Source organism: Corylus avellana, chromosome 3, assembly GCF_965113065.1.
Source record: "Corylus avellana chromosome 3, dhCorAvel1.hap1.2, whole genome shotgun sequence".
Taxonomy (NCBI): domain Eukaryota; kingdom Viridiplantae; phylum Streptophyta; class Magnoliopsida; order Fagales; family Betulaceae; genus Corylus; species Corylus avellana.
This window is the reverse complement of record NC_142492.1, coordinates 18,236,132-18,246,262: the sequence shown is the minus strand read 5'-3', so window position 1 is coordinate 18,246,262 and position 10,131 is coordinate 18,236,132. Positions and strand designations below refer to the sequence as shown.

The 10,131-nt window shown below is 36.3% G+C and overlaps 2 protein-coding genes across 4 annotated transcripts in view; both read right to left on the bottom strand.

Annotated features, from left to right (window-relative positions):
- Window positions 1-636: 636 nt before the first annotated feature.
- On the bottom strand, window positions 637-5,279 carry LOC132173562 (elongation factor 2). The gene is made up of 4 exons (XM_059585077.2): window positions 5,167-5,279; window positions 4,043-4,121; window positions 3,859-3,946; window positions 637-3,297 (listed from the first exon to the last, which is right to left on the bottom strand). Exons 2-4 carry the CDS (start codon window positions 4,043-4,045, stop codon window positions 857-859), a joined length of 2,532 nt encoding a protein of 843 aa, XP_059441060.1. The 5' UTR covers window positions 4,046-4,121; window positions 5,167-5,279; the 3' UTR covers window positions 637-856.
- Window positions 5,280-9,389: 4,110 nt separating this feature from the next.
- Window positions 9,390-10,131, bottom strand: part of LOC132176631 (Per1-like family protein) — a 36,645-nt gene continuing 35,903 nt past the window's right edge. For all 3 annotated transcript variants that reach the window (XM_088514650.1, XM_088514651.1, XM_059588891.2), the window contains one exon: window positions 9,390-9,892. In XM_088514650.1, the coding sequence (XP_088370776.1) occupies window positions 9,606-9,892 (287 nt within the window). In that variant the 3' untranslated portion in view covers window positions 9,390-9,605. The remainder of the gene's footprint in view (window positions 9,893-10,131) is intronic.

Here is a 10,131-nt window from a genome sequence, read left to right as displayed (position 1 = left end):
TGTTCAATAACTTATTTTAGCCAAAAAAACAAAAAACTAATTAGGACCCCAAAATAAGTAAATTTTGGCCCATTTAAAATAATATTAACCCAATTAAAAAACCCTACAGTTAACCAATTATCAAAATTAATTGAAAATTTTGAAATAATTTGTTATCAAAATGAAATTGGTGATCTTGTGTTCCTCTAAAAATGATATATACCTTTTAAAATCATCATTAAACTGATCACACTATTAAATTTTTGATCAAATAGTAATTTTAAAAGTCAATCTCATTTTTCAAGAAACAGACTTCTAAAATTATTCATTCCAATAGTGTGAGTTAGACACAACTCGAGAAGAGATAACTCCTACCAACCACGCAAAGCTCAAATAGGCATAGATACCAGTTCAAAGGAAACGATTCTTCTGCTCATCTTATGTTCGAAGAAGCACACTAGATTGAGTAATGCTATATACATCACCTCCATCCTCCTATCATCACATTATCTGTAGTGTGGTCGCGGCATAGAATTATGTTTCTTGGTGCATGAAAATTGGTTTATTTGTTGTGGAGACCACGCCACATTAGATTGGAGGGATAGGAGGGAAGGTGACGTAAAATTACTCTATAGCAAATCATAGATACCCCATCCATAAAACAACATATTTGAAGATCAAAAATAGCATATCTCAACCATCAGTTTAAATAGTTCAAAACATAGCAATGTAACACCAAAGAACAATTACATACTCCTTGCAATGCACGTTAAAAACAAAACTAAACGAATATGATCCCGTGCAATCTTACCCAGACTATAATATAACCGTCTCCCTGAAGTAAATCGACTTGAACAACAATGATCACATGAATTTCTTACAGCTTGTCCTCAAACTCGGAAAGTGGGGTCATCTGCTCCTTCAAGCCCTTTCTCTTGCGGATGTCTGCCACAAGTTGAGAAGCCTGGGATCCAGCTTCCAATGGATCCGATGCCATCATGTCCCAGTGATCAAAGACACATTGAGGGAAAGCTTGCCCTGAGGTTGCAGCCCTCAAAGTGCTTGAGAATCCGAAAGATTCAATGACAGGAAGGTATGCCTTGATGTTGTACAGTGGGGTACCAGGCCTCTGAATTTCCTCAAACACATGCCCACGTTTCTGGTTAAGAACACTGTAGATACCACCAAGTGCCTGCTCAGGAGCTTGGATCTCAACCAGGTATACAGGCTCAAGAAGCCTGGGCTTGGCTGTAATCTGGGAAGCATAAATAACCCTCCTAGCAGTTGGAATCACCTGACCACCTCCTCTGTGAATGGCATCAGCATGAAGAACAACATCACAGACTTCAAAGCAGATACCCCTCATGTTTTCTTCCGCCAATGCACCTTCCTTAGATGCCCACTGGAACCCTGCAACAACAGAATCCTTAATTTCATTCAGGTACTGAACTCCCTTACACATATCAACCACCATGTTAGGGCCAGTGGTCTCAGGGCCAAAACACCAGATTTTCTTCGCTAGATCCTTATCCCAGCCAAACTCCTCGGACAAGATTTTGGAACGAGCTTTAGGATCATCCCTTGGACCGATGCGGCCATCATCAATGGCCTCTGCAAGCCCCTCTTCCATGGGGCGTGCTTCCATGTACAAACGGTTGTGCTTGTTGGGTGACTTGCTCATCACAGTACGACATGACTTCTCAAGGACTGTCTCACGGAAGGAGACAACAGGATCAGACTTGATAATCTCCGCTCCACCCATGAAATCATCCTGCAAATCCTTCAAACAGATCTCAAGGTGGAGCTCTCCAGCACCGGCTATGATGTGCTCCCCAGACTCTTCAATAGTACAGACGACCATAGGATCTGACTTGGCCAAACGTTTCAGGCCCTCAACAAGCTTGGGAAGGTCAGATGCAACCTTGCATTGAACAGCCACACGAACGACAGGTGACACAGAGAACTTCATGGCTCGAATTGGGTGTGCATCAACTTCTTTCTCATTTGTCAAAGTAGCGTTCTTGGTGATATACTGATCCAAACCAACCAACGCAACAGTGTTACCACAAGGCACATCCTCAACTGTTTCCTGCTTCTTACCCATCCAGATAACAGTTCTCTGCACGCTCTTAACATACAAGTCCTTCTTTTCCCCAGGCACAAAGTTGGGACCCATGATTCTGACCTTCAATCCAGTTGAGACCCGTCCAGCAAAGACCCGACCAAAGGCAAAGAACCTACCCTTATCAGATGCAGGAATCATTTTTGATACATATAGCATAAGAGGCCCCTCAGGATCACAGTTCCTGATAGCATTAGCATAAGCATCATCAAGGGGACCCTCGTACAAGTTTTCAACACGATACCTTTGGGCCTTGGATGGGGAGGGAAGGTGAAAGATCATCATTTCCAATAAGGCACTACTTGCTGGGAGCCAGGTCTGCATCACACGTTTCATCAATGCCTTCCCCATTAAGTCCTTCTCTTCCGACTTCATGGTGACACCAAGTTTCGTCAACATTGGCCACAGTTTGTCCTTCTGGTCATTCATGCAAGTGGTGATAATCTGCTTGATAGGTTCGTAGCAAAACTGAACAAAACCACGCTTGCAGGAGGGAGAGCCAGTATTCTTGCTGGTCCATTTCTTTGTAGCAGGGTCAAAGAAGTTCTCACCCCATAGCCGTTCCATCATTTTTGACTCGTCAACTCCAAATTTGGACGCATACATCTTTGCGAAGTTGGTCAGTGTAAAGGCCCAGCCATGCAAACCAGCAGAGAAGGCAACTGTTCCTTTCTCAGGGTAAACCTGGACATCACCAAGGAGGGGATCTTCATATGTAGCCATGATGACATTAGCATTCTCAATAACCCTCTGGAACGTTTGGTAAGCCTCCTCTCCATCAACCTGGAGCTCAAGGAAACACCTGTCCATCTTGTTAACGGTCAAGACAGGCCTAATCCTTTCTCCCAAGGCCTGTCGAAGCACAGTTTCTGTTTGGACACAAACGCCTTCGACACAATCAACCACCACAAGTGCACCATCAGTAATGCGAAGAGCAGCTGTAACCTCCGATGAGAAGTCAACATGCCCAGGAGAATCGATGAGATTGATAAGGTACTCATTCCCATGTCTCTCTCCCTTGTAGCTCTTCAGAGCCTCATCAGTCATCTCATAGTAGAGGGAGATACCAGTAGATTTAATTGTTATGCCACGCTCCGCCTCGTCCGCACGAGTATCTGTCATCCGGACATCACCTGCAGTTTCTTGTGCAATGATACCAGCAGCAGCCACAAGAGAATCCGTAAGTGTAGACTTCCCTGAAATTTTATAATTAAATACATCATTAGAACTTGAAGCACCAAAACATTCAAATAACATTATAGAAGTAGCATAAGGCATACTATAGAAAGACATAGAACAAGTGCTAAAGTTACATCATCAAAATTCCGGGACTTCAACAAACAAAACAAAAGATGTTGCATAATAAGAGGCATACAAATAAAACTAAAAGTACATTCATTTAACAAGCACTAAATTAACAAAAGCAATTAGCACCACTGCACAAAGTTTTACAGCATCCTTGTTATACATACACCTAAAACTTGAAGCTAACATCAGATGACTTTTAGAAAACAAAAAAACAAAATCATGTCCATCTTGCCCCCTAATGGATGTAAAAAACCTCCTACTTATGCATACAGTCAACTGCAATGCCTCTGATCAACAAAACAGATTTATTGCTAGACAAGTCCTCTCTTGCTAGAGACAAATGTTTAGTCAGATATGCAGATACAAATTTTCACAAATGCAAAATTTACATACGAAAAATTTGATAAATAAAAATAAACCTAATAAGACAAAGGGAAATAGAATCATACCATGATCAACATGCGCAATAACAGACATATTACGAATATTGTGCTTGTAGTCCATAATCCTACGCAGCTCATCTGCTGTGAACTTCACCTGAACACATCACAAACAATTCCTCACCAATCATAAACAGAAAATGGAAAACAAAATCAGCAACCAAACAAGCCATATAAGATATAAATGACGTACCATCTTGGCTAGCCTTTAAATGACACGAAATAAGAAAGGTATTTGCACGGAGATCTTCCTCCAAGAATCAAATTAAAACCTGCCCACAAAAACAAATTTTAGTCACGGTTACATTGACACTTTATAGTTTAACCCGTATTTTATTATTTTTTTTCTTTTAACAGCCATAAGACAATTTATAGGGAAAAAAACACATTTGCTGAGAACATGGTCCGCAGAAAGTAATGAATTCTATTCAGACATGTAGTTCTCAGCAGTCACCAATCAACAATCTAAACCACCCAAAACTTCTCACAGCAGTCATATTTGTTTCAAGGATATAGCATACACAAATATATATATATACCCATTCAAAGAGAAAGAAGAGAAGAACATTGAGGAAAAATTAAAAATAAATAAATAAAAAAAGAACCAATTAGAATCAAATGAAAAAATGATAAATAAATGATATAAGAATTTTGTCATACACACGTATATATTCCACCCCCACTAAAAATCAGCAAGAAAGACAATACCATACCTTTTGACTTTTGTTAATGTGCGGCCTAAAATCTGAATTTAAAAGACCACTTACGAATCCAAAAAAGGTCAAAGAAACGAAGGTTAAAAGAAAAATGGGTACAATTAAAAATGGGTACGATTAAAAAAAACAAAAAATTGATTCTCAATAATAAGTCTCGTCCAGATCTCCATACGAACCACACACGAAAAACAGGATTATATACAAAAGAAGCGCAAAAAAAAAAAAAAAAAAGAGGCTGAAACTGAGGATTAAGGAGGAAAAAGGACATTCAAATCAGAAAACGATGCAAACCATCTATAAACATATTTATCAACAAATACAAGCAATTTCCAGCTGACCCATAAGAGAAACAATTGTGTTAAATAGTAAAACTATTTATCGGCTGAAACAATATAATCCTACAAATAAAGCCGAACAAAACAGCGAAAAAAAAAACAAAATCAACCATCTACTTCCAGATCTTCCAGAGATGATATCAGATAAACACAAATCATAGGCTCTGTTTGGTAATCAGGAAAAGAAATCGAGAACTAATTCGCAAAAATATGAGAAAAAAAGAGCTAAAATTTCCCTGATCCAATACAAGAAATGAAGCACTAACCTCAAGAAATATTGCTACAAAGCAGCGCGCGAGAAAGACAGAGAGAGAGAGAGAGAGCAGTCTCAGCCGTCTACGAATGTGAGGCAGCGAGACTGAGGAAAGGATGTACGTGAGAGAATAATATATGATGCTCAGAGGTATATGCCGTTTGTGAGACTCACCTAGGGTTTTTCATTGGGCTGGGCTGGGCTTCCAATTTATCGACTTCAGCCCATTTATCTAGTGTAGACAACATTTTTGGCAAGCATTTCTTCCACTTTTTTCATTTTTTAATATTTTTTTTTTAAAAAAAAAAAAAAGAAAAAAAAAAGTCAAACTCACAAACAATTTTGTTTACTTTTGCTCAAAAAAAAAAAATCCAAAGTCTATTTCACATTTGTATTACATCAATCATTCTTATTACTATTTTATTTATAAAACAAAAATTTGCCAAACATACCTATTACTTTCCTTTTTGTATACTAAAATAATTTCCTTTTCTTTTTCTTTTTCTTTTTTAATACAAAGGTTTTATATATATATAAAAAATCTAGGGTTGCACAAGCGGTTACGGTATTATTGGTTATAACTGCTAACCACAACTGCCTTGGGCAGTTATCAATTTGTAATAACAGCCACAACCACCTAGGCGGTTAGCAGTTATTTTATAGGGTTAGTAACTTTTTTGGTACTTGAGTTTTAACTTTTTATTTTTTTTACCCCTTAGGTTTTAAAACATGACAAATTTAGTACCTTACATATGAGAAAAGATGGAATCACTAACTCTATTAGTTTCCATTAGTCCCCCATTAACAAAAATCCACACATCACTCTCATAATACAACACGTGTCCTAAAAATTAAAAAAAATTACCAACATTGCAATTCACACAGAGCTAGACCACAATAAAATTTTACCTAAATTATTACCTCCAATGTTGCGAATAGGTGTAGCATTTGGCATCGAGGGTCTCAATTTTGGACTTCAGGGCCGAGATCTAAAAGCTCTATGACGCGATCTTTTGTTCGAGCACCAACGTTGCTCCATGAACCTAATGTTTGTGTGCTTCGATGCCAACACCTGAGACTTGTTTGCTTGTCATTCTTTTCCTGCCTACAAACATTTTTCATTCCATTGAACACAAGTTCAAAAATTAGGGTTTTCTGTAGAGATTAAAGAGATTTCGCTCTCTGTTTGGTTGTTAAACTAAATGAAACTAAAAAAGGAGAGGATGAGATTATACAATGTGTTAGATTTATTTTATTTTCCTCGATTTTCTTAACAACCAAACAGAGGAGAGAGAGATTAGTGTTTGTATTAGAGACCTAGAGGAGAGAGAGATGTTGGGGGTGGTTCTTTCTCTGCCTGCAAGCATGTTTCATCCCATTATACACAGGTTCAAAAATTAGGGTTTTCTGTCGAGATTAAAGAGATTTCGCTCTCTATTTCATTTTTTATTTTTTTAGGTTTAATTTTTTTTTATTTTTAGGACATGTGTCGCGATATACATGTAGATGACGTGGACTTCCATTAATTGGGACGAACGGAAACTAACGAAGGTAGTGATTCCGTCTTTTCTTATCTGTGAGGTACTAGATTTGTCATGTTTTAAAACTTAGGCGAAAAAAAATAAAAACATTAAAACTTAAGTATCAAAAAAGTTATTAACCATATTTTATAATCGGCAGTTAGCGGTTATTCAAAACAATTATCGGTGGTTTTATATGGGCTTTTAGGCTTTTTAAGTGTTATCGAGCAATCATTGGGCCTATTGTTTGGGCTTATTTTAAACATTTTGGGTCAAAGTCTTCCAAAAAAGATGAAAAGAACATATTGTTTTTTGGGGCATGTAATGTTTTTGAATAATGTTTGTCCAAAGCATCACATACCACATTATATTTCGCATACATACAGTCATACACGGCCAAAACGGCATTATTTTGGTGTTAAACACTACAACCGCGTCGTTTTGGATGTCATATTATAATTATTATTAATATAAAATATATATAATATACATTTATATTATTATATATAAGGGTAAATTGTTAGCGGTTATTAACCACTTTTCTCTACCCCTAAAACCGCTAACCACAACCATCCTAGACAGTGGTTAGGGTTTTTTTATAACTGCCTACCATAGCGATTAACGGTTAGCGATTAAGAGTTAGTGGTTATAAGTGGTTAACGATTGGCGGGGCGATTATAACTGCCCCGTTTGAACACCCCTAAGAGAATCCACAAGTTTTGTTTTACAATGGATATATATACTTTTGTGGGTTTATGAAAGAGAATTAATGTTATTTTTTGTTTTTTTTATATAACTGATAGAGGTATAAACTATGGCACTCCTGCTTACTTCCAGTGAAAAAATTATTGAATATATCTTATATATAAATTAATTATTTTTTCACTGTTTATTTATTTGTGTATAGAAGATTTCTAGTGATTTTTTCAGCAAAAGGAAGCCAACTTTTCTTGCACCCCACGGGTCAACAAACATAGCGAAGAACGGATAAAAAAGAATACCACTTGTTTATTCTTTGGGGTGAGAATTTCAACGTTAATAATTCTTTGGAGATTTCTTTTTGACATTTTAGAGATTAAGTTTGAAGAGTTAGAAGATCCACATGCATCCAATGCTTTGAGGAGCCATCTTGTTCAAATTTTTCCATATCGATCCTTCGTTTTAAAAGATACGCTACAATGATTCTTCAGCCACTTTCATCCTTTATATCTTATTTTATTGATTTTTCTCTCGTTTTAACCTATTAAAAAACTAAACTTTCTCTTATCTCTTCATGATTTCTCACTCTGTGAGACTCCAAAAATAAATAAATAAATTATTTTTCAAAACAAAGAATGATATGTACGTAGTGTTTTTATTTTTTTAGTTTTTATTTAAAATTTGAAGAAAATCTTTAAGGATGGATGGTAGATTCCCTAACACATCATGGAGTTATCCAAATGCTTAATAGTTGTGCACCAAACACAACAACTATGCCACTGTTATCCTCTTCATCACTACCTCATTAACTTTTTACTTTTCATATTTCATCATTAACTTTTTTTATTACTATTCAAACAAAAAACCGACTACGAGCATTCACATTAGTTTATGCATATTTTTTTGCAAAATGACTAATCAAAACCCACTTTATCTAGTTTAGCTAATGAGTTTAAATATTATACATATGTTATATGCGTTTTTTAGTGTTTTTACTAGCCATTTTGGTTAAAAGTTAGAAATAGCAATCCAATGTGACATTGTGACTGCTCTACATAACTTTTTTCATTTTTTTTACAAAAAATTTGAAAACTTCTCTCTACTTGTATCATATCAATCACTTCTTATTATTATTCAAACAAAAAATCTACCAATAAACATAACTTTTTTTCATTTTTCTTTGCAAAAAATTCAAAACTTCTCTCTACATTACATCATATCAATTACTTTTTATTACAATTCAAACAAACTAATCCCTGCACAATCCTTTACCAAACGAAACCCTTGTTCTTGAAATAATATCGTATGGGATTCCATGGTGAAAGCCTCCATTCATCTTCTTCTCCTACTTTATCTGGTCAAATCTTGCCATTCATTATTGTTGTTATCTTTTTTCTTGTTTATGATATGATCTTGTTGGGTCCTCAGCGACCTTTCTGGTAGATAAAGATTGTACGCAACACAATAACACATGATGGAGATGAAAGAGAAACTTCTGGCTAATACAATTGCCTGGTAATCAGAATCCTTACCTTTGAAATCAGAAGATCAAAACAATTCCAAATCGTGTAAAGTTTTTTTTTTTTTTTTTTTTTTTTCAATTCAGGTGATGCAAAGATCCCACTTTACTCAAAACACCTAAAGAAAATCTGATTAAAAGAGATGAGGTGTTTAGGACTCTTTAAGCACCCAACTAAGCACGACACATATAGTTCCCCATCCTAGAGGATCATGACAACGATATTTGTGAAGGTAAGAGTCACTTTATATACCCACTCCTAAAAGACAAACCCCGATTGTGTAAAGTACCATCACCATACGAATCAATTAAATTTAACTTTCGCCAGGAGTGTAACCTCAAAGAATTGTTTACACTCAAGAGATTCGAAACCTTATACCTAATAGGTATGCCCCCAAAGTTTAAAGCCTTTACCACTTATGCCAACCCTTTGGGTTAAAAGACGATGATATCTATTGAGATTACAACATACAATATCCAGGAGTTGCAACAGTATCTAAAAAAAAAATCAATCACTAGGCTCCTCAACTTTATGTTCCATTACACGGTCCAATCTACCAAAAAATCAAAAGAAAGTTCAGCCGAGTAAGATTTTAAGCTAAGCATTCTCCTGTTCTTAAATAGAAGAAAAAGGAACTGACTACATTAACAGAGACTTCTGTGTGGTCAAAGCCTTAGAAGCTCATAATGAATAACATGTCAATTTGAAAGAAGCTATTTTGCCTTCTTAAGCAGGTTAGCAGTTAGAAACTCAGCATCATCTCTTATGAAACTCCACCAGATGTAGGTTAATGGGATAGTAGTGGCATGCCAAAGAGCATGAGCATCCAGAAACCCTTTATATGGAGGGAAGTCATAAATTTCTAGGAGCATTGCAAGGCCGCCACCTACAACCACCACCCACAACTTCTGGCGAGAAGGATGGCGTGAAACACCACCCCAAATCACCCAAAGCAGAAGCTGGGCCACAGCCATTACAACACAAACCTTCATGTTCCATCCTGTCAAATTAATTTACAACAAAAGGTTAAGACTAGGAAAAGAAAAATGAATCCCACCATTAAACAGCTAGAGCAACTTCGTTCAATCAGTTGTTGGGGGAAAATACCATGGAAGCTAGAAACAATTATGTGGTAGATAGTTCAAGATAGACAAATATCTCTTTAGGAAGATAAAAACATATACACATAAATTTCACAAAAATATTAGCTTTTATGCCCAAATAATAGACATGTAAAAG

Bases quoted from the DNA above. Each gene is read 5' to 3' on its own strand.
- LOC132173562 (XM_059585077.2), bottom strand. The intron at 3,298-3,858 runs GTATGATTCTAT...ATAAAATTTCAG, and splicing joins TATTGCGCATGTTGATCATG to GGAAGTCTACACTTACGGAT.